The sequence below is a fragment of the Hyla sarda genome, chromosome 6, assembly GCF_029499605.1.
Source record: "Hyla sarda isolate aHylSar1 chromosome 6, aHylSar1.hap1, whole genome shotgun sequence".
In the NCBI taxonomy this organism is placed as follows: Eukaryota; Metazoa; Chordata; class Amphibia; order Anura; family Hylidae; genus Hyla; species Hyla sarda.
The window spans coordinates 26718946-26743764 of record NC_079194.1 but is presented as its reverse complement, the minus strand read 5'-3'; the positions used below and the strand labels follow the sequence as shown (position 1 = coordinate 26743764).

The following is a 24819-nucleotide window of genomic DNA, read 5'->3' as shown; positions in this document are numbered from 1 at the left end:
AGCGCGGGGGACCCCAGAGGTTAAACACCCCCCCAATCAGCTACTTATCCCCTATCCTGTGGATAGGGGATAAGTTATTATTCACCAGAGATCTCCTTTTAGGGTACATTCCCACACGGCGTATTTGCTGCGTATTTGCTGCTGCGTATTTTATTTTCTCTGTTGAAGTCAATGGGTAGGAAAATACGCAGCACCAAATACGCAGCAAATACGCAGCAAAATACGCCGTGTGGGAACTTACCCTAAAGGAGTACTCCATGATGTAAAAATTGTGTTTCAGACTGCCGGCAGTAAAAAATAAAGGGATACGTACCTGCCGCCGCTCCCCCAGTGTCTCCGGTAACCCGCTCCAGACTCCGCCGTTATCCTCTTCCTGGTTGCCGGTGGTCGGTGAATCATACTGGACTCAGCCAATCACCGGCCGCAGCGAAGTCCCACCTCGGCCTGTGATAGGCTTAGCGGCGGTGTGACATTTTCTGTCCCGGCACCAGGAAGAAGACCAGTGACGGGGCTGAAAACATCACACTGCCACTCAGCCTATCACCGGCAACCAGGAAGAGGATCGTGGCGGAGGCCGGAGCGGGTTACCGGAGGCATCGGGGGAGAAGGCGGCAGTTATGTATCCCTTTATTTATTTTTTTACTGCCTGCAGTACGAAACACGATTTTTACATCCCGGAGTACTCCTTTAATGGAAGGTACCGACAATTTTGTCGACATTTTTAGTATTTTCCTCAGTACTTTCAACCAAAACCAGGCGTGAAACTGACAAAGAAAAAAGTGCAAATCTTTCCATCACAGTTTTATCTAAGGCGGATGTTTACGTAACATAACCGGGTCATCTGGTTTTATTGCCCCCTTTATAGTCCTCTGCAGGAAACACTGGCGCGAGTCCATGAGTCCCAGCACCAGCTCTGCTTTTCCTGTTGTTGTTTGTTCCTCTATGGGAAAATTCCTCTAGTAAACAATGAACACCTTATTATATCATGCGTCCTGTAATCCCGATATCCCCAGAGAGATCTGCTATGTTCTTGTAAAATTCCAGAAAGATTTTTATTTCCTAATAGGTCGGCAGTGTGGTGGCCCAGTGCGGGAGGTGTTACCCTCGTACTCTTGCTGTCCTGTCAGGCAGCCTTCCTTCAGTGTCCCCTGGGCCCTTCTTGCATCTGTCCCCCATGGAAATATGTTTATTATGTATTATACTGTGTAATGTGTGAAGAAAATGTTGTCACTTTAAGATTGTTTACCATGTGACTTGTCATGTGATTGCTACCCAGGAGGTATCAGTGACCAGGTGACTTAAGTCCAGTCTGCAGCCACAATCTACAAACCTGCGCAGTCACAGTCTTGTCAGTCACAGACATCATTTGTCAAGTCAGCGTGGCCTGCATTAAATTGACCCCATCTACTACAAATCCCAGCAAGCCCTTAAGGTCTCTGAATAACTGGAAACCTCCGTGGGCCTGGCTGAACTGTATAGCCTTTTCTACCTGTCTAACCTCAGTAAAGCTACCGTTATCCGTAACTTGGCGTTGGAGTCATTATTGCCCCCGTGCCTAGCCCAGGATCCAGCGGTATACCTTCGGGTGGTATTGAGGATAAACCACGCCCTGGCGTCACGGATACAAGAGGTTAATGGCATTTTCCCCTAGAGTAATTCCACCTGCTCTGCATCACACCCCATACCACAGCAGCATGACTAGGGGAGCTCCGCTGCCGTTGCACACCAACAACCCCACCCGTCTATCCAAACCTTCTCCTTCTACCTTAAAAACCACAGACACAAAGTATGGTGCAAAGGCCACAGCGGACCCAACTTTTATTTAACAAAACCCAAAATATATTAAAACATCGTATATACAAAATACCCTCCGAACATAAATAACAAGATAAACACATAACAATCAGGGTTAACATACCCTCCCAACCGATATAACCAACCATTCTGGAAGGGGACCTGAAGGCAGCTTCTCATCCAGGCCGGTCTCCTACTTTGCCTTTGGTCGACCAACACCTGACCCAAAGGCACCACCTTCGGAGACCACATGTCCCTTCCGCCAGGGACCCCCATGTTTAGCTGGCTCCCGACCCAGCTCCACCCCGGTGGTTATGACAAGGACCTCCCCCATGTTCCAGCATGCCTCCAAATCCCCTTCCAGCTCACGCCGCCATGACAGTATTAACCAACCCCCCCATGTAACCACCAAAATTCCCTCTGCTAACAGGGCGGGCGGGACGCGCTGATCTCCCGGTGAATGGACCCTCCTCTTCCTCCCACCTCCTGTACTATCCCCGGGCTTTCTATGCTCCACCCCCTGACCTGAACCTGAACTGCCCGTTCCCTCACTGCCCATTAACCCTTTCACTACCTCTTCCCTACACCCCCTGTCATGTGCCCCCTCCTCTCCCATTCTGTCTGATCTGGGGGCTTTCTTTCTACATGTTGAGACAAAGCCATTCCATCCAGTAGTACAGTGTTTCCTAACCAGGGCGCCTCCAGCTGTTGCAAAACTTCAACTCCCAGCATGCCCAGACAGCCAACGGCTGTCTGGGCATGCTGAGAGTTGTAGTTTTGCAACAGCTGGAGGCACCCTGGTTGGGAGACACAAAAAAAAGAATGCTTTTATATGATACTCACTAGGCCATGAAGATGCTTTAAACGTTTTTATGTGTCTAGCTTCTGTATTTGGCTCACAAATCCCTCTGTTCTGCTGCTCACTCATCTGCTGACATCCACTGCTCAGGAAGGGGCGTGTCCGAGGCAAGCACTGAACCTGCCCTCACTCACCATGCATTCATTTCCTCCCTGAGTCTGCTGTGCTGTGCTGGGTCTCTTCATGCAATCACTGCAGGCTGCTCTGTTACCCCCTCTCTGTTTTTATACTGCAGTCTGATAGGACAGGAGTGAGCACAGATGAGTGCTAGTCCCGCCCACACTTCCTGGACTTTGTCCCAGCCTGTGTTTCAGCTTGGACAAAGATGGTGCTGCAGCTGTACAGGATTACGTTCTGGATGGTATGGGGACCCCTAGTGGTCTTTTTTTTTTATAAGCCATGATATCTATAAAAAGGAGATACTGTTTTATGAAGTATATTAGAAAAGTTAATGGTTGTCAATCACGCCAGAGTCAGGGTTATAACAGTCCATGACTACCCGAAGATGCTGGATACATCTGAGACTACCGTATTTTTCGCCCTATAGGACGCACCGGCATATAAGACGCACCCTATTTTAAAGGTGCAACATTTTGAAAAAAAAGATTCCGCACCCAACAGTGATCTTCAACCTGCGGACCTCCAGATGTTGCAAAACTACAACTCCCAGCATGCCCGGACAGCCAACGGCTGTCCGGGCATGCTGGGAGTTGTAGTTTTGCAACATCTGGAGGTCCGCAGGTTGAAGACCACTGGTATAGGAGGTAATACTCCCGTGTCCCCGCCGCTCCGGACCCGTCACCGCTGCCCTGGATGTCGCTCCATCGCTGTCGCCGCATCCCCGTGGTGTCCCCGACGCTCCGGACGTCTTCTTCCCCAGGATCCACGCTCTCCGTCGCCGTCATCACGTCGCTACGCACGCCGCTCCTATTGGATGACGGGACGGCGTGCGCGACAACGTGATGACGTCGAAGGAGAGCGTCGGCCATGCCGATCCCGGCACGGAGCAGACACCGAGGAGGCAGGTAAGGTCCCTCCCGGTGTCCTGTAAGCTGTTCGGGATGCCACTATTTCACCGCGGCGGTCCCGAACAGCCCGGGTTAGTGTTATTTTCGCTTCAGACGCGGCGGTCAGCTTTGATCGCCGCGTCTGAAGGGTTAATACAGGGCATCACCGCGATCAGTGATGTCCTGTATTAGCGGCAGGTCCCGGCCAGGTGATGGCCGCAGGGACCGCCACGATAGGGGTGTATTCGCCGTATAAGACGCACCGACTCCCCCCCCCCCCCCCCCCCCCAGTTTTGGGGAAGAAAAAGTGAGTCTTACACGGCGAAAAATACGGTACTTACAGGGCATTACTATACAGAGCGGGACATTTTGAAAAGTGATTATCTTTTTCTTTTTTTATCATTCTAGTTTTTTATTAACGCATTAATAATCGTAAAAATATAAATGCAAAGTTTTCTCAGTTAGAATTGTTACAAAATATGATACTGTATTACAATAAACCGTAGCTTACCAAAATGATACAAACAAATAAGTTAAACAGATATAATAAATGGTATTAAATTATAGCTGTTAAATACAAAAATAATAATAGAACAATAAAAAATATGTTAATCATTTATGAAAGTCAATAATTTAATAAAAATATAACCTGAGGAAAGAAGAAGGGAGGGAAAAAAGAATAATAAGGAAACAGAAGAAAATTAAATAATACAAAACAAAAAGTGATTATCTTACAGTCTGTAGTACGACGGGGACATGTGTGTCGCAAAACTACAACTCTCAGCATGTCCAAGAGATACTGTGTGTGTATATATATATATATATATATATATATATATATACTCACTTATGGGAGTTACTGTTTATGTTGTATCTGCTTCTAGTGTAAAGTGAACAGAAGCCAAGATACCGATGTCACAATAAAGTAATTATGGTTCAGTCTTTTTCCTGTTTCTCCTGTGATGAGTCAGATGTAGAGCGGTGTGCAGAGGAATGACTCCATGGTGTGCAGCAGACTCCAACCCAGACACAACATGTGCACTGTGCACTCCGCCTGCACTACAACCCCAGCACTGCACACACACAACCCCCAACACTGCACACACACAGCCCCCAGCACTGCACACACACAGCCCCCAGCACTGCACACACAGCCCCCAGCACTACACACACACAACCCCCAGCACTGCACACACACAACCCCCAGCACTGCACACACACAGCCCCCAGCACTGCACACACACAGCCCCCAGCACTGCACACACACAGCCCCCAGCACTGCACACACACAGCCCCCAGCACTACACACACACAACCCCCAACACTGCACACACACACAACCCCCAACACTGCACACACACAGCCCCCAGCACTGCACACACACACAACCCCCAGCACTGCACACACACAGCCCCCAGCACTGCACACACACAGCCCCCAGCACTGCACACACACACAACCCCCAGCACTGCATACACACAACCCCCAGCACTGCACACACACAACCCCCAGCACTGCACACACACAGCCCCCAGCACTGCACACACACAACCCCCAGCACTGCACACACACAGCCCCCAGCACTGCACACACAGCCCCCAGCACTACACACACACAACCCCCAGCACTACACACATGACACAACCCCCAGCACTGCACACACAGCCCCCAGCACTGCACACACACAGCCCCCAACACTGCACACACACAGCCCCAGGCACTGCACACACACACAACCCCCAGCACTGCACACACATAGCCCCAAAACTGCACACACAGCCCCCAGCACTGCAAACACACACAACCCACAGCACTGCACACACAGCCCCCAGCACTGCACACACACACAACCCCCAGCACTGCACACACAGCCCCCAGCACTACACACACACAACCCCCAGCACTACACACATGACACAACCCCCAGCACTGCACACACAGCCCCCAGCACTGCACACACACAGCCCCCAACACTGCACACACACAGCCCCAGGCACTGCACACACACACAACCCCCAGCACTGCACACACATAGCCCCAAAACTGCACACACAGCCCCCAGCACTGCAAACACACACAACCCACAGCACTGCACACACAGCCCCCAGCACTGCACACACACACAACCCCAGCTCTGCACACACACAACCCCCAGCACTGCACACACACACACACAACCCCAGCACTGCACAGACACAGCCCCCAGCACAGCACACACACAGCCCCCAGCACTGTACGCACAGCCCCCAGCACTGCACACACACACAACCCCCAGCACTGTACGCACAGCCCCCAGCACTGCACACACACACAACCCCCAGCACTGTACGCACAGCCCCCAGCACTGCACACACACACAACCCCAGCTCTGCGCACACACACACACACACAACCCCCAGCACTGCACACACACAGCCCCCAGCACTGCACACACACACACACACACAACCCCAGCTCTGCACACACACAGCCCTCAGCACTGCACACACACAATCCCCAGCACTGCACACACACACAGCCCCAAGCACTGCACACACACAACCTCCAGCACTGCACACACACAGCCCCAAGCACTACACACACACACACACAACCCCCAGCACTGTACGCACAGCCCCCAGCACTGCACACACACACAACCCCCAGCACTGTACGCACAGCCCCCAGCACTGCACACACACACAACCCCAGCTCTGCGCACACACACACACAACCCCCAGCACTGCACACACACAGCCCCCAGCACTGCACACACACACACACACACACACAACCCCAGCTCTGCACACACACAATCCCCAGCACTGCACACACACACAGCCCCAAGCACTGCACACACACACAACCTCCAGCACTGCACACACACAGCCCCAAGCACTACACACACACACACACACACAACCCCCAGCACTGCACACACAGCCCCCAGCACTGCACACACACACAACCCCAGCTCTGCACACACACAACCCCCAGCACTGCACACACAACCCCCAGCACTGCACAGACACAGCCCCCAGCACTACACACACAGCCCCCAGCACAGCACACAAACAACCCACAGCACTGTACGCACAGCCCCCAGCACTGCACACACACACAACCCCAGCTCTGCGCACACACACACACACAACCCCCAGCACTGCACACACACAGCCCCCAGCACTGCACACACACAGCCCCCAGCACTGCACACACACACACACACACAACCCCAGCCCTGCACACACACAGCCCTCAGCACTGCACACACACACAATCCCCAGCACTGCACACACACACAGCCCCAAGCACTGCACACACACACAACCTCCAGCACTGCACACACACAGCCCCAAGCACTACACACACACACACAACCCCCAGTACTGCACACACACAACCCCCCGTACTGTACACACACAGCCCCCAGCACTACACACACAACCCCCAGCACTGCACACACACCACCCCCAGCACTGCGCACACACAACCCCCAGCACTGCACACACACAGCCCCCAGCACTGCACACACACAGCACCCAGCACTGCACACACATACAACCCCCAGCACTAAACACCCAACCCCCAGCACTGCACACACCCAACCCCCAGCACTGCACACGCACAACCCCCAGCACTGCACACACATACAACCCCCAGTACTGCACACACATACAACCCCCAGCACTACACGCACAACCCCCAGCACTGCACACACACAACCTCTAGCAGTGCACTCATTGTCATCACACCCAGCCTGGAACATCCCTGTATTCAATAACATTGCACTCAGCCTGATATACAGTATACATATGTGGTGGCCCAGTACAGTGGCCCTTCTGTACACTATTGATTCTATCAGGTGGACCTAGTCCCAGTTCCCTGGCCTCCACACTCCTCAGAACTCTCATCATCCCTTTTATTGTATAAAGAGTTAAAGGGGTACTCCGGCGCTAAACATCTTATCCCCTATCAAAAGGATAGCGGATAAGATGTTAGATTGCAGGAATCCCACCGCTCAGGACCCCCAGCAGCACCCCCATTTTTCCTTTTGATAGGGGATAAGACGTTTAGCGCCGGAGTACCCCTTTAATGTACTATATTCTTGTTAATGTGCCTTTAAGGCCTTTAAGTATTGTTGCTAAGCCTGTGTAACCAGGGAAGGTGTCAGTGACCAGGGGACTTGTTGGTGACCTATGGGAGTCCTCCAAATTGCTCCCTTATATAGAACGGAGGACCCAGCTTAGTTTCAGTTTAGACCTTGCTGAGGAGCAGTACAGTCAAGACCTGAGATTTGTCTGGTGTCCTGAGGGAGGCCAAGGCCTTACCATGCAGCCACTATCTGTGGAACCCCCTACAGGTGAAAGTCAAAGCCTGGTAAACCTAAATACAGGGGAGAAGTCTAGTCAGCATAGTCAAGTCTGTCATGTCTAAAGTCAGCGTGGGACTGCATAATTGAGTCCAAGTCCACTTCAAATCCCAGCGAGCCCAAAAGTCTCCTAAAGTCCACTGGTCCCCTCCTTGGGCCTAAACTTAGCTGTAAAGACTTTAACATCTGTCTGCCTCAGTTATGCTGCCGTTGTTCCATAACTTTGCATCGGAGTGATTGTTTGCTCCAAGCCTGGCCCAGGAACCAGCGGCCATACCTCAGGTGGTGTAGAGGATAATCACGCCCTGGTGTCACGAATACTAAGGGTTAATAACATCTGCCCTAAGGGTAACAACATCTGCCCTTCATCACACCCTCACCACACATACACTTAAAGGGGAACTCTAATGTACCTTATCATATATAATTCACAATTAGTTCTATAACTGGCCGTACACTTTCCATAGCTGTCAGATGTGTGTGATTCCTAACAATTTCCTCATATACATTTATCTAAGTACTCAGGTGTCATCTGTGGTAAGCTGCTGCCAGAAACCTTTAATGGTTGCTTATCTTTCTTTAGAACAGAAGCATCAGAAGTTGGAATGGAATATGCTCAGCTCTTTTCTTTAATCCCAACATCGTATGTCGGATAGAGTCAGGGCCCCTCTATGCACATAACATAGTGAACCAGTCCTGCCGAAATCTGTTGGTTTGGCTGTACAAGTCTAGTTTGCATTGCCAGCTTTAAAGGGGTGCTCCAGGGAAGTTAAGAAAGAAAAATGCCCCAAAGCCACCACAATACCTGTTCTGTGTACCCTGTAGTTATTCATGTGGTTTTGGTAGCTCCTTTGGCCCCTGATGTCTCCTATATATTATTTTTCCTTGCTTACAGCAGAGAGTACAACTCCCAGAAGTCAGTGCAGCTCTGTGTAATGGCTGCCAGCCAACTGCTTTCACTATCTGTGTCCATGCTGTAAACACACTGTACTGGTATTTTCCTTCAGACTATCTTTTCTCCAGCAATAAATCATGCGGTGCTCTGAATGGCAGCAGTCAGTGATTAGATCTACACAGGAAAAGTGCAGTTTATGACTGAGAATCTACTCTGAGCTTCTCTCACGGCTCACAAGTAGAGATGAGCGAACTTACAGTAAATTCGATTCGTCATGAACTTCTCCGCTCGGCAGTTGATGACTTTTCCTGCATAAATTAGTTCAGGTTTCAGGTGCTCCCGTGGGCTGGAAAAGGTGGATACAGTCCTAGGAGACTCTTTCCTAGGACTGTATCCACCTTTTCCATCCCACCGGAGCACCGGAAAGCTGAACTAATTTATGCAGGAAAAGTCATCAACTGCCGAGCCGAGAAGTTCGTGACGAATCGAATTTACTGTAAGTTTGCTCATCTCTACTCACAAGCTCTACACACACAGGAGGGGGAGGGGAGGTGTGGCTGTACAGACAGAGCTCTAGACCAGACTGAAATCATGTGGTGTTGTCTTGAAATGAGGGGGCTAGGTCTCACTGAGGAGACAAGGTGGATCTGAAAATTACGTATTTCTCTCACCCCCTGCATGAAAGTGACAGCTGAAAAGAAGGAAACTGCTGTATATAACTAATGAATAATATTTAGACAAATACATAGGTTGGTGAGAGGGAAAGGATGGGCTATGGGTTTAGTTTCCTGGAGTACCCCTTTAATCTAGGATTAGAAAGAAAAAAAAAAAGCACCACACCTGTCCTCAGTTTGTGTGTGGTATTGTATTTCAGTTCCATTGAAGTGAAAGGAGCCAAGCTGTAATACCGCACACAACCTGAGGACAGGGGTGGTGCAGTTTTTGGAAGAAATAAACTCTGGTTTCTTTATTCCTGAATAACCCCTTGGGATGTTTCCACGTGTGGTTTAAGGCCGGGTTCACATCTGTATTTGTGTTCTCTGCTCCATTTATGCTCATCTGATCCAGGGAGTTGTAGTTTTGCACCAGTTGGAGGCACCCTGCCAAATAGTCTGCAGCAATCTGTAAGCGCCGTCCCGTTCACTACAGCATAGTGCCATGACTTCTCTGAGCGATTCCATTGGAAGATCAAAGAGGATATATATATATAGCACCGAAAAAACATATCCCCTATCCAAAGGACAGGGTATAAGTTTTCGAATGCAGGAGATTTGACCGCTGAGACCCCCGCGATCTTCTGCATGGCACCCTGGCTCTCCCAGGTAATGGAGTGTGTCAACCCCCGCACAAAACAGCAGATGACATGCCCCCTCCTTGTATCTCTATTGGAGATCCGTTCGGGTATCTCTGGCTCTCCCATGGAGATACATGGAGGGGGGGGTGTTGGACACCACTCCCGGGGGTCGACACGCTCTGTTCCCGGGAAGAGCCGGGGTCCCATACAGGAGATGCCAGGGGTCCCAGCGGTCAGACCCCCACCACCACCACCACCACAATCTAAAACGTATCCCCTATCCTATATATAGGGGACAAGTTTTTCTGAGCGATATATCGTCATTTAAGGGGTACTCCGCCCATAGACATCTTATCTCCTATCCAAAGGATAAGGGATAAGATGTCTGATCTCGGGGGTCCTGCGATTAAACGTGTCAATGGCTGGAAAATCTGACCAAACTGGTGAACTTCTGTATTACTGAAGTGTATGCACTGATGGTGTCTGGTAGCGCCCCCTACAGTACAGGGAGGTATTACATATTCTGTACTACTCTTTACCGGTATTACTGAAGTGTATGCACTGACTGGTGTCTGGTAGCGCCCCCTACAGTACAGGGAGGTATATACATGTTCTGTACTACTCTTTACCGGTATAACTGAAGTGTATGCACTGACTGGTGTCTGGTAGCGCCCCCTACAGTACAGGGAGGTATTACATGTTCTGTACTACTCTTTACCTGTGTTACTGAAGTGTATGCACTGACTGGTGTCTGGTAGCGCCCCCTACAGTACAGGGAGGTATTACATGTTCTGTACTACTCTTTACCGGTATTACTGAAGTGTATGCACTGACTGGTGTCTGGTAGCGCTCCCTACAGTACAGGGAGGTATATAAATGTTCTATACTACTCTTTACAGGTATTATTGAAGTGTATGCACTGACTGGTGTCTGGTAGCGCCCCCTACAGTACAGGGAGGTATTACATGTTCTGTACTACTCTTTACCTGTATTACTGAAGTGTATGCACTGACTGGTGTCTGGTAGCGCCCCCTACAGTACAGGGAGGTATTACATGTTCTGTACTACTCTTTACCTGTATTACTGAAGTGCATGCACTGACTGGTGTCTGGTAGCACCCCCTACAGTACAGGGAGGTATTACATGTTCTGTACTCTTTACCGGTATTACTGAAGTGTATGCACTGACTGGTGTCTGGTAGCGCCCCCTACAGTACAGGGAGGTATTACATGTTCTGTACTATTCTTTACCGGTATTACTGAAGTGTATGCACTGACTGGTGTCTGGTAGCACCCCCTACAGTACAGGGAGGTATTACATGTTCTGTACTCTTTACCGGTATTACTGAAGTGTATGCACTGACTGGTGTCTGGTAGCGCCCCCTACAGTACAGGGAGGTATTACATGTTCTGCACTACTATTTACCTGTATTACTGAAGTGTATGCACTGACTGGTGTCTGGTAGCGCCCCCTACAGAACAGGGAGGTATTACATGTTCTGTACTACTCTTTACCTGTATTACTGAAGTGTATGCACTGACTGGTGTCTGGTAGCGCCCCCTACAGTACAGGGAGGTATTACATGTTCTGTACTCTTTACCAGGTGAGGACGGCTCCATGTTATTTTTTTAGGACACTGTGTACTGTACAGGACCCTGAAGAAGCTCCTGTCCTCTACATAGACAGTGATTACAGCTCCCAGCAGATCTTTATTACTTTTATATGTGAGGATTTGCTTTATCTCTATCAGTTATCTACTTATTTTTAATTCTCACTACTTTGTGACTTGAAATATTTAGTGTCCGCTGCAGTCCACAGGACTCCATGCAGTTCTATGTATTGCTGTGAACTGCAGCTGGAGCTTGATAGTTAAAAATGAATTTGTCGCGCTACGAAAAGTCACAGTGTGGCCCTGGCCTTATACACTCAGGAGACAACCTCTGTGTTATAAGTTCTCTAAATACCCCAGTAATTGAAGAACTGTTCCTGGGAGTTATAATCCTTGTATTACACCGTGGATAGAGGCAAATACAGTGACCCCTCGACCTACGATGGCCCCGACATATGATAAATTCAGCATACGATCCCTCTCAGAGGCCATCGCATGTTGAAGGCAGCATCAGCATACGATGCTTTTGTATGTCGGGGCCATCGCATAATCGGCTATCCGGCAGCGCAGACTGCTTCAGCTGCCACCGGATAGCCGTTTACGGTGCCCCGTGTGGTCCGCTGACGATCACTTACCTGTCCTCGGGGCTCCGGCGCGTCCTCTTCGGGATCCCCTGCATCGTCGGCGCTCTCCATCGTCGTCCTCACGTCGCTGCGCACGCCGTACAGTCATCCAATAGGAGCGGCGTTCGTAGCGACGTGATGGCGGCGACGGAGAGCGAGGATGCCGGTGAAGCAGAGGCCTTGCTGGAGCGTCGGGAACACCTTGGAGACACGGCGACAGCGATGGACGGCGACATCCAGGGCAGCGGTGACGAGCGGTGACGGTCCGGAGCGGCGGGGACAGGTGAGTACAACTTCCTATGCCAGTGGTCTTCAACCTGCGGACCTCCAGATGTTGCAAAACTACAACTCCCAGCATGCCCGGACAGCCAACGGCTGTCCGGGCATGCTGGGTGTTGTAGTTTTGCAACATCTGGAGGTCCGCAGGTTGTAGACCACTGTCCTATACTTTACATTGCACGGATCCCTCAACATACGATGGTTTCGTATATATGGTGAGGGGCCACTGTACTGGTAAAACGGGACCACTGTACTGGTAAAACGTTAGATAATGAACTTTTTTATTTGAGCTCAATCCTAGAATAGAATTATTAGAAGGAAACCACTAAGAACGACGAGGGTCACCATAGACCTTTTCTGCAGAGTCGTCCTCTGTCCGGGTGACTCAGGTTTTGCACATGTCCCGGTTTACACCTCGTCCTTACACATGCGGTTTGTGTCACATGGTTTATGGGACGGGGTTTGCACTCGGCTCTGTATCTCGTGTATATAAGGCGGAGAACAACCATTCGCTTCATTCTGCTTCTCATTCATCATCTACCTACAGAACAATTGTCTGCAATAGCCATGGACCCTCAGGACTGTAACTGTGCACCAGGTAAGGAGGGGTTAATAATGGATATAGAGATGATATATTATAGGGAATGAAGAATGGAAAATTAGATATATACGATATGTGTCCGGGCTCTAGCTTTAGTCTCTACCTATGGACTCGTTCCAACCAGAGATTGTCCAATGGTGGCCGCACGTCCTGTGTCCAGAGAGTAAATACGTGTAAAAAAAAACAGAAAACGAAGCGCAACCATGTGCTGTTATTTCCTTACGGGGATAGGTGCAGTGATGTAACGGGGTACGCTCACCTTAGTGTGTTGTACTGTGAGCATAAATTTAAAGGGGTTATCTAGGAAAAAAACTTTTTTTTATATATCAACTGGCTCCAGAAAGTTAAAGGGGACCTCTCATCAAATAAACTTTTGATATATTTTAGATTAATGAATGTTGAATAACTTTCCAATAGCATGTTAATGAAAAATAGGCTTCTTTCTATTGTATTTTTCCCGATCAGTCCTGTCAGCAAGCATTTCTGACTCATGCTGGAGTCCCAAACACTCAGAGCTGCCAGCCTGCTTTGTTCACAGCCAAACAGGCTGTGAACAAAGCAGGCTGGCAGCTCTCAGTGTTCTCCTTTGTGAACAAAGCAGACTGGCAGCTCGCAGTGTTTAGGACTCCAGCATGAGTCTGAAATGCTTGCTGCCAGGACTGGTAGGGAGACCCCTAGTGGTCATTTCTTCAAAGTGGAACATTAAATAGAAAGAAGCATATTTTTTAATAACATGCAATTGTAAAGTTATTCTGCATACATTAATCTAAAATCTATCAAAAGTTTTTTTGATGAGAGGTACCCTTTAAACAGATTTGTAAATGATTTCTATTAAAAAATCTTAATCCTTTCAGTATTTATCAGCTGCTGAAGTTGAGTTGTTCTTTTCTGTCTAAGTGCTCTCTGATGACACCTGTCTCGGGAACTGTGCAGAGTAAAAGCAAATCCCCATAGTAAACCTCTTCTACTCTGTGCAGTTCCTGAGACAGGCAGAGATGTCAGCAGAGAGAGCACTGTTGTCAGACAGAAAAGAACAACTCAACTTCAGCAGCTGATACTTATTAGAAGGATTAAGAATTTTTTTGATAGGCTTAATTTACAAATCTGTTTAACTTTCTGGAGCCAGTTGATATGTAAAAAGACATTTTTTCCTGGAATACACCTTTAAACGCAAGCACGGACTGGTAAAATAACGCGTTTCGAGGGGCGGATTCGTCAGGTCCACGAATAATGAAGATTTATTTGGCAAGGTACAAACGGACAACACATTACGAGGGGCGGGTTTTTCAGGTCCATGAATAGTAAAGATTTATTTGGCAAGGTAAAAACGGACAACACATTTCGAGAGGCGGGTTCGTCAGGTCCACAAATAATAAAGATTTATTTGGCAAGGTAAAAATGGACAACGCATTTTGAGGGGCAGGTTCGTCAGGTCCACGAATAATAAAGATTTATTTGGCAAGGTAAAAACGGACAACACGTTTCGAGGGGCGGGGCGGGACCCCCCCGGGCGGGACCCACCCTTCATCAGGTCCACTTCGTGGACCTAACGAAGGGGGTGTCCTGCCCCTCGAAACGCGTTGTCCATTTTTACCTGGCCAAATAAATCTTTATTATTTTACCGGTCCGTGCTTGTGGTAAAGAGTGTCCAGAGAGAAGAGACTGGGGGTAAATGGGGACATGACAGAACGGCAGTGCAAGCCTTGAATATACAGTCCTATAATGAGAGACAATCCCTGTTGAGTAGTTACAGATGTAGGATCCCTGGGGGTGTTAGATGTCGTAGTCATCTGGAGATTTTATAGGGGGACATTTATCAATGTTTGCTTATGTATTCCATTTTTTAGTTTTTTTTCCCCTAAGGATGCATTCACATCCCGATTTTACCACCGATCTTAAATCGTGCAAAATTGGATGCGGATCAAAACTGATGCATTTGTTGTCTATCATTAATGAATGGAAGTCAATGGATACGACTTGGCGTGCAGATTTGTACAATTTCAACGCAAAAAATCGTGAGAAGAAGTAGGATGGTAAAATCGGGTAGTTGACCACGATTTTCCATCCAGATTCAAAATCGAATCGAAATCGTGTCCGACTCTTTTATTATTGATGGAATCGTGTGACCGTGCGATTCTATCAGATTAATCGCACACGATTTTTTTGTACGCATGCGCAGTAGACTTCAAAACACATATACTTCAAATATATAAAACTTTATTGCCATTGGCATACATATTGATTTTAAAAACAGGATCAGATTTTTATTGAAAATCGGATGGAGTTTTCATCTGTCCGATTTTTGGATACGATTTTAAATCGGATAGCAAAGAATTTTTTACATACGATTGTATACGATTTTTTGCAATCCGATTTCGTCCGATTTTACGGTCCGATAATCGGATGGTTAAATCGTGATGTGAACCTGGCCTTACTATTTTTTTTGTTTATGTGCGAATTATTTATCAACTGGTTTCAGCCTGTTGATAAATTTCTTTCACGTAAGCAATTTTATTATTTTTTTTTTTGCTTTGGTAGTAGCTTTTTCTGCTCCATGTCTGAGCTGGAGTAAATTTTGTAGGTTTTTTCATGAGATGCAACTTTTTTGCGACTTTTGCACTTGATAAATCTCTGACCACTGCAAGTCAAAAATCACTTTTTTCTCTGGTAAGCTTTCTCTGGTAAGCAAGTTTCTTTATTTTTTATTTTTTGCTTAGGGCACTGCACAATCAAAAAGTCGCACAAAAAATAGAGTAGTCGCACATGCAACTTTTTTTGCGACAATTTTAAGCAAAAAAAAAAAAAACTACTAAATGCTTTGATAAATGTCCCTCATATTGTTATCCATGTAGGATCCCAAGTAAACCTATAACAGATCCCCAGAGGCTGCGGCTGAGAGGAGAATCTGAATATAAGGATCATTTTACTACAATTAAAACAAGTTCCTAATGGAAATTCTATTGACTGTAGCAAAATCTGTTTATAAATGTTATATTGTCAGGATTTCCCTCCAGTGAAGGAGGAGCAGAATTAAAGGGGTACTACCCTGGAAAACTTTTTTTTTTTTAAATCAACTGGTGCCAGAAAGTTAAACAGATTTGTAAATTACTTCTATTTAAAAATCTTAATCCTTCCAGTACTTTTTAGGGGCTGTATACTACAGAGGAAATGCTTATCTTTTTAGATTTCTCTGATGTCATGACCACAGTGCTCTCTACTGACCTCTGCTGTCCATTTTAAGAACAGGAGAAAATCCTCATAGCAAACATATGCAGCTCCGGACAGTACCTAAAATAGACAGCAGAGGTCAGCAGAGAGCACTGTGGTCATGACATCAGAGAAATCTAAAAAGAAAAGCATTTCCTCTGTAGTATACAGCCCCTAAAAAGTACTGTAAGGATTAAGATTTTCAAATAGAAGTAATTTACAAATCTGTTTGACTTTCTGGCACCAGTTGATTTAAAAAAAAAAGTTTTCCACGGTAGTACCCCTTTAATGCTGGCAGCTCTGAGGTACTAATCCCGGCTGTATGTATAGACACACTAGTGGTGATACCGTAGGTAGTGATGAGCGGCAGGGGCCATATTCGAATTTGCGATATTTCGCGAATATATGGACGAATATTCGTCCTATATTCGCGAAATTCGCAAATTCGATATATTCATGGTTATTTTCGCATGCGCGTGTGTGCATGTGAATAACTATCTACCTACAGTATATATCTATATTATCTATCTATCCATCTATCTATCTCCTAATATTCTTTAGTGATGATGTTCGCGAATATGAGGATATTCACGAATATTCACGAATATTCGCATATTCTCATATTTGCGAAAAATTCGCTCTCCAGTCTAATACAGTAAATAATATAGGTGCCTTCTTTACACCACAAGTGAGAAGCAGGGAGGGAGGAGATCACTGTGATGTATTCTGTGGGGGGGGGGGGGGGGGAAATCACGAATATTCGTAATTGCGAATATATAGTGCTATATTCGCCATATTCGCGAATATGCGAAATTCACAATAAATATTCGAATTGCGAATATTCGCACTCAACACTAGTGATAGGTCCCCTTTAATATCATTTTGTATAACAATATTGTTGTTTCTCTTTTAGGGGCTTCCTGTTCCTGCGGAGGGTCCTGCACATGTCGCAACTGCAAGTGTACATCCTGCAAAAAAAGTGCGTATAGCATCTCTCTGTACACATATAATTATACAGCCACTTGTATGAGACCTGAAGACGTGTTCTTCCATAATTTATGTTCGTTCTGACCCCAAGGCGGGTTCACACTGAGGAATCTCCGGACAGAAAACTTCTATCTGGAGATTCCTAGTGCACCCGGGCCCAACTGGATCAGTCAGTATTAGGACCACACGTCCGTTACCGTCCCCATTGACAGATATGTATTCCAGGGGGGATTCTGCCGAAAGAATGAGAAGATCATTCATTCAGTGGCGGAACATCTGTCGCTAAAATCAGTAGCGTGCACTGTGCAGCAATGGGACTCTGCTGCAGCTTAATTTCTGAGAGGAATTTCAAGGTGGAATACCAGCCTTGGTGCAGTATAGCTCCCCACATTAGGTGCAGTATAGCTCCCCACATTAGGTGCAGTATAGCTCCCCACATTAGGTGCAGTATAGTTCCCCACATTAGGTGCAGTATAGTTCCCCACATTAGGTGCAGTATAGTTCCCCCACATTAGGTGCAGTATAGCTCCCCACATTAGGTGCAGTATAGCTCCCCACATTAGGTGCAGTATAGTCCCCCACATTAGGTGCAGTATAGTTCCCCCACATTAGGTGCAGTATAGTTCCCCACATTAGGTGCAGTATAGCTCCCCACATTAGGTGCAGTATAGTCCCCCACATTAGGTGCAGTATAGTTCCCCCACATTAGGTGCAGTATAGTTCCCCCACATTAGGTGCAGTATAGTTCCCCCACATTAGGTGCAGTATAGTTCCCCCATATTAGGTGCAGTATAGCTCCCCACATTAGGTGCAGTATAGTTCCCCCACATTAGGTGCAGTATAGTTCCCCCATATTAGGTGCAGTATAGCTCCCCACATTAGGTGCAGTATAGTTCCCCCACATTAGGTGCAGTATAGTTCCCCACATTAGGTGCAGTATAGCTCCCCACATTAGGTGCAGTATAGTTCCCCACATTAGGTGCAGTATAGTTCCCCCACATTAGGTGCAGTATAGTTCCCCCACATTAGGTGCAGTATAGTTCCCCACATTAGGTGCAGTATAGTTCCCCACATTAGGTGCAGTATAGCTCCCCACATTAGGTGCATTATAGTTCCCCCACATTAGGTGCAGTATAGTTCCCCCACATTAGGTGCAGTATAGCTCCCCACATTAGGTGCAGTATAGTTCCCCCACATAAGGTGCAGTATAGTTCCCCCACATTAGGCGCAGTATAGTTCCCCCACATTACGTGCAGTATAGCTCCCCACATTAGGTGCAGTATAGCTCCCCACATTATGTGCAGTATAGCTCCCCACATTAGGTACAGTATAGTTCCCCACATTAGGTGCAGTATAGTTCCCCCACATTAGGTGTAGTATAGTTCCCCCACATTAGGTGCAGTATAGTTCCCCACATTAGGTGCAGTATAGCTCCCCACATTAGGTGCAGTATAGTTCCCCATATTAGGTGCAGTATAGTTCCCCACATTAGGTGCAGTATAGCTCCCCACATTAGGTGCATTATAGTTCCCCCACATTGGGTGCAGTATAGTTCCCCCACATTAGGTGCAGTATAGTTCCCCCACATTAGGTGCAGTATAGTTGCCCCACATAAGGTGCAGTATAGTTCCCCCACATTAGGTGCAGTATAGTTCCCCCACTTAAGATTGGCAGTATAGTTCCCCCACATTAGGTGCAGTATAGTTCCCCCATATTAGGTGCAGTATAGTTCTCCACATTAGGTGCAGTATAGTTCCCCACATTAGGTGCAGTATAGTTCCCCACATTAGGTGCAGTATAGTTCCCCCACATTAGGTGCAGTATAGCTCCCCACATTAGGTGCAGTATAGTTCCCCACATTAGGTGCAGTATATTTCCCCACATTAGGTGCAGTATAGTTCCCCCACTTTAGATTGGCAGTATAGCTCCCCCACATTAGGTGCAGTATAGTTCCTCACATTAGGTGCAGTATAGTTCCCCCACATTAGGTGCAGTATAGTTCCCCACATTAGGTGCAGTGTAGTTCCCCCACATTAGGTGCAGTATAGTTACCCCACATTAGGTGCAGTATAGTTCCCCACATTAGGTGCAGTATAGTTCCCCATATTAGGTGCAGTATAGTTCCCCACATTAGGTGCAGTATAGCTCCCCACATTAGGTGCATTATAGTTCCCCCACATTAGGTGCAGTATAGTTACCCCACATTAGGTGCAGTATAGCTCCCCACATTAGGTGCAGTATAGTTCCCCCACATAAGGTGCAGTATAGTTCCCCCACATTAGGCGCAGTATAGTTCCCCCACATTAGGTGCAGTATAGCTCCCCACATTAGGTGCAGTATAGCTCCCCACATTAGGTGCAGTATAGCTGCCCACATTAGGTACAGTATAGTTCCCCACATTAGGTGCAGTATAGTTCCCCCACATTAGATGTAGTATAGTTCCCCCACATTAGGTGCAGTATAGTTCCCCACATTAGGTGCAGTATAGCTCCCCACATTAGATGCAGTATAGTTCCCCATATTAGGTGCAGTATAGTTCCCCACATTAGGTGCAGTATAGCTCCCCACATTAGGTGCATTATAGTTCCCCCACATTAGGTGCAGTATAGTTCCCCCACATTAGGTGCAGTATAGTTCCCCCACATTAGATGCAGTATAGTTGCCCCACATTAGGTGCAGTATAGTTCCCCACATTAGGTGCAGTATAGTTCCCCATATTAGGTGCACTATAGTTCCCCACATTAGGTGCAGTATAGCTCCCCACATTAGGTGCATTATAGTTCCCCCACATTAGGTGCAGTATAGTTCCCCCACATTAGGTGCAGTATAGCTCCCCACATTAGGTGCAGTATAGTTCCTCCACATAAGGTGCAGTATAGTTCCCCCACATTAGGTGCAGTATAGCTCCCCACATTAGGTGCAGTATAGCTCCCCACATTATGTGCAGTATAGCTCCCCACATTAGGTACAGTATAGTTCCCCACATTAGGTGCAGTATAGTTCCCCCACATTAGGTGTAGTATAGTTCCCCCACATTAGGTGCAGTATAGTTCCCCACATTAGGTGCAGTATAGCTGCCCACATTAGGTGCAGTATAGTTCCCCATATTAGGTGCAGTATAGCTCCCCACATTAGGTGCAGTATAGCTCCCCACATTAGGTGCATTATAGTTCCCCCACATTAGGTGCAGTATAGTTCCCCCACATTAGGTGCAGTATAGTTCCCCCACATTAGGTGCAGTATAGTTGCCCCACATAAGGTGCAGTATAGTTCCCCCACATTAGGTGCAGTATAGTTCCCCCACTTAAGATTGGCAGTATAGTTCCCCCACATTAGGTGCAGTATAGTTCCCCAAATTAGGTGCAGTATAGTTCCCCCACTTTAGATTGGCAGTATAGTTCCCCCACATTAGGTGCAGTATAGTTCCCCCACATTAGGTGCAGTATAGTTCCCCACATTAGGTGCAGTATAGTTCCCCACATTAGGTGCAGTATAGTTCCCCACATTAGGTGCAGTATAGTTCCCCCACATTAGGTGCAGTATATCGTCCCACATTAGGTGCAGTATAGCTCCCCACATTAGGTGCAGTATAGTTCCCCACATTAGGTGCAGTATATTTCCCCACATTAGGTGCAGTATAGTTCCCCCACTTTAGATTGGCAGTATAGTTCCCCCACATTAGGTGCAGTATAGTTCCTCACATTAGGTGCAGTATAGTTCCCCCACATTAGGTGCAGTATAGTTCCCCACATTAGGTGCAGTATAGCTCCCCACATTAGGTGCAGTATAGTTCCCCCTCATTAGCTGCAGCATAGCTCTCCACATTAGGTGCAGTACAGTTCCCTCACAGACATACAGCCTCCGGCCATATACAGTGTATGGCTGGAAGCTGTATGTCTGTGTACTGCCCCACTTCAGTGTTCCGACCACCGCTCCTTCGGTCCGGGGTCACAATCTACTGCTATGGCCTACAGGCCATAGCAGTAGGTCCCGGGACCGGAGGAGTGGTGGTCGGAACACTGAAGGTGACGTACAACATACAAGTAACTTACCATGCGCGCACGTCCTCTTCCTCGCAGCTCCGCCCTGCTGTTGCTATGGGCGCACGCACGGGACATCAGTGACGTCCCTGTGTGAGCTACCTCCCGGCGGCCCCTGCATTTTTAAAGTTAACAGAGGGGCCGCCGCAGAAAGGTAACGAGACATCCTGGTGTCCCGAAAAGATCTTACGGGACACAGGGATATCCAGAATGTGACGGGGGCCCCCTGCGGGCTGCTTAGTGGCGGCCATAGATCCCCCCGCGTTTTATTAGGATGTGCCCAGGCACACCCGGCACACCCTGTGCGCACGCCACGTGAATTTCTTAAAATCTGTACTCAATCATAACATTAGATTAATGGTCAGTTTAAAGGGGTATTCCTATCTCAGGTATTGATCCAAAGGAACCGCCAACCCACCTATTGAGGTATCGCCCCCTACCATCACATCCATGGAGATAAATAATGCACACGCAGCCTAGTAAATAAGTCCTAAGTGTATAAGATGGGAAGACCTCTGTTATACTTGGGTTTAGTAGGAAACCAGCAGTTGTCTCTCTCTCCTGCCGTCTTCTCATCAGTCTTCTCCTCCACAGGCTGCTGCTCCTGCTGTCCGGCTGAGTGCAGTAAATGCCGCCCGGACTGTGAGTGCACAAAGGGGACCTGCAGCTGCTGCCAGTGACCACCGCACAATGACAACTACAACAAGGACCGATCATCTCTTATCATCTATCCTATGTACAATGACCGGCAACGGGATCTTATGTGTTTCCATTAACGTCATGTTATACCTATAATAAAAAGATTTCCTGTACCCTCCATACTTATCAATGGGATAAATCCAAAACTTCTGTTGTTCATTTTCTGTACTCAATCATACTCTACCTTATATCTCTTTATGGCAAAATTCTAACACTGGAAAATTTAAAAAAAATGTATTGATTATTACCAAAAAGGCTCCATTCATGGAAGATGTGTTCAACTCATATGTATAGATTATCATCTACACTGCTCAAAAAAAATAAAGGGAACACTAAGATAACACATCCTAGATCTGAATCAATGAACTAATCATATGAAATACTTTCCTCTTTACATAGTTGAATGCGCTGACTAGAGATGAGCAAACTTTAGAAAAATTCGATTCAGCCTTTTCAACGAATTTTCCGAAAATATTAGTTTCGGACCGAATTTATTTGCGGCAAATCGCGCAAAGGAAGTGTGCTGTGTTAGTGAAATACTGTTATTCAGTATGACATGCTGATTACAGGCATCGCTATTAGAATCACTGCCGCAGAGCATCGATGTGGCAGCAGGGAGTAAATTTATTTTAATTTTAATTTATTTATATTTTTTGAGTACCCATTCTGGTGAGCATTGAGCTGGTGGTCCTCTGCCAGGCGAGATACCACCTATTCCAGCCCCTGCCTCTCAGCGCCCTCTTGACTATGAAAGTGCGAATGTTTCATTTAATCAGTTATGGTTCATTGTTATCGCTCCAAGCTGTTTCATTGGATTCTTGTGTAGACAACCATAGGACCTCAATCTAACAAGTGTTGTAAACCCCTATTGAGGCTCTCTGTAGGCCAGAAATAGCCGTTTTTAATAGCGATTCGCCACAAATAAATTTGGACTGAAAAAAATTTTGGGGGAAAATTTGCCGAATCGGACAATTTTTTTATTTTTTTTTATTTGCTCCTCTCTAAATATAATGCTCCACCTACTTTACATAATAGTTCATATCTATGTTATGTATTTTATGTAATGTATTTTTATACATACTGCCTCAGTACCACAGCCCATTTAATGTCAAAGACGCTCAGTAGAAACCCAGTGTAATTAATAAAGATAGCCACACCCACCTAGGGGGCGCCAAAAATATAATCCTTCTCCCCAGGTGTCTGTGACCCTAGGAACGGCCCCGGAACGCCCACTGCAGACAGAATCTCTGCCCGGAAAATCTCTACATGACATATCAGGGACTATGGACCTCATCATACCAACCACTACCTCATCATCACTGTGACTACTGTACATACTGTATCTGTTATATTGCTATTGGTGTGTTTGCCTCTTTATGTTTGTCCCTCCGATACTATTCACCTGCTATACTGTGCATTATACCAGCAATGTCCCTACATGTCCCTGCAATGGAGTTGAACACTATCGGACACACGTACGTCGGTGTGAATACTGGTGAACAAAGATACGCAGGCAGACTATCTCACTCGCTTTAGACTTACAGATAAGAATTACTATAAGGTAAATACAACATCCATCACCATAGACCTTTCTGCTGAGTCGTCCTCTGTCCTGGTGACTCAGGTTTTGCACATGTCCTTGTTTATACCTAGTCCTTACACATGTGGTTTGTGTCACATGGTTTATGGGACGGGGTTTGCACTCAGCTCTGTATCTCCTATATAGAAGGTGGAGAACAGGTGTTACCTTCATCCAGCATCTCACACAGGATTCATCTAGTGTACAAAACATATATATATATATATATATATATATATATCCAGAGAAACCATGGACCCTCAGGACTGTAACCAGGGGCCTAGCCAGAAACCCCAGGGCCCGGTGCAAAAAATTGCCCTGGGCCCCCCTACCCCCCTGCACACAATATTATGACTGACCTGAGTGACGTCTTCTCTGTTGACTTTCCTTCTCTTCCTCTTCTTGTCCAGATGACATGTCTTCTTCCAGCTACGTCTTCCTCTGCAGTGTTTGTGGCCCGGACATCATAGGTTCCTTAATTTGTCCGCAGATAATCATCCTCTGTATGAACACAACAGTCATTTTAACCCTGCCAATTGTGCCCCTCTGAACATAATACTGCCACACACTGTACCCTCTGAATATAATACTGCCACACACTGTACCCTCTGAATATAATACTGCCACACGCTGAACCCTCCAAATATAACCCTGTCACACTGTACCCTCCAAATATAAACCTGCCACACTGTACCCTCCAAATATAAACCTGCCACACTGTACCCTCCAAATATAACCCTGCCACACACTGTGCCCATAATAATAATATTGTAACACACTGTATCTTCTTCAGCTGAATCCCACCCCTGCACTGCCCTCCTCCAGACCCCTCTGTCCTCCTCATCCAGGCTCCTCTGTTCCCCCAGACCCCTAAGTCTTCCTCAACGGTTCTTCTGTCCCCCCCCCCCCCTCCCCTGACTCCAAAGTCCTCTCCAGGTTCCTCCATCCCCCTCCCCCAGACCCCAAAGTCTGCTCCAGAAAGCTGTCAGAACATC

The 24819-nt window shown here is 47.1% G+C and overlaps 1 protein-coding gene across 3 annotated transcripts in view; it reads left to right on the top strand.

Moving 5' to 3' along the window:
* Positions 1-22450, top strand: part of LOC130277378 (metallothionein-like) — a 45190-nt gene extending 22740 nt beyond the window's left edge. For 2 of the 3 annotated variants that reach the window (XM_056528033.1, XM_056528034.1), the window contains exons 2-4: positions 13259-13309; positions 17433-17498; positions 22141-22450. In XM_056528033.1, coding sequence (XP_056384008.1) covers positions 13279-13309; positions 17433-17498; positions 22141-22226 — 183 coding nt within the window. In that variant the 5' untranslated portion in view covers positions 13259-13278 and the 3' untranslated portion in view covers positions 22227-22450. Of the gene's footprint in view, positions 1-604; positions 698-13258; positions 13310-17432; positions 17499-22140 lie in introns of those variants that run through there. The other variant, XM_056528032.1, reaches the window with a different exon arrangement.
* The last annotated feature ends 2369 nt before the right edge of the window (positions 22451-24819 follow it).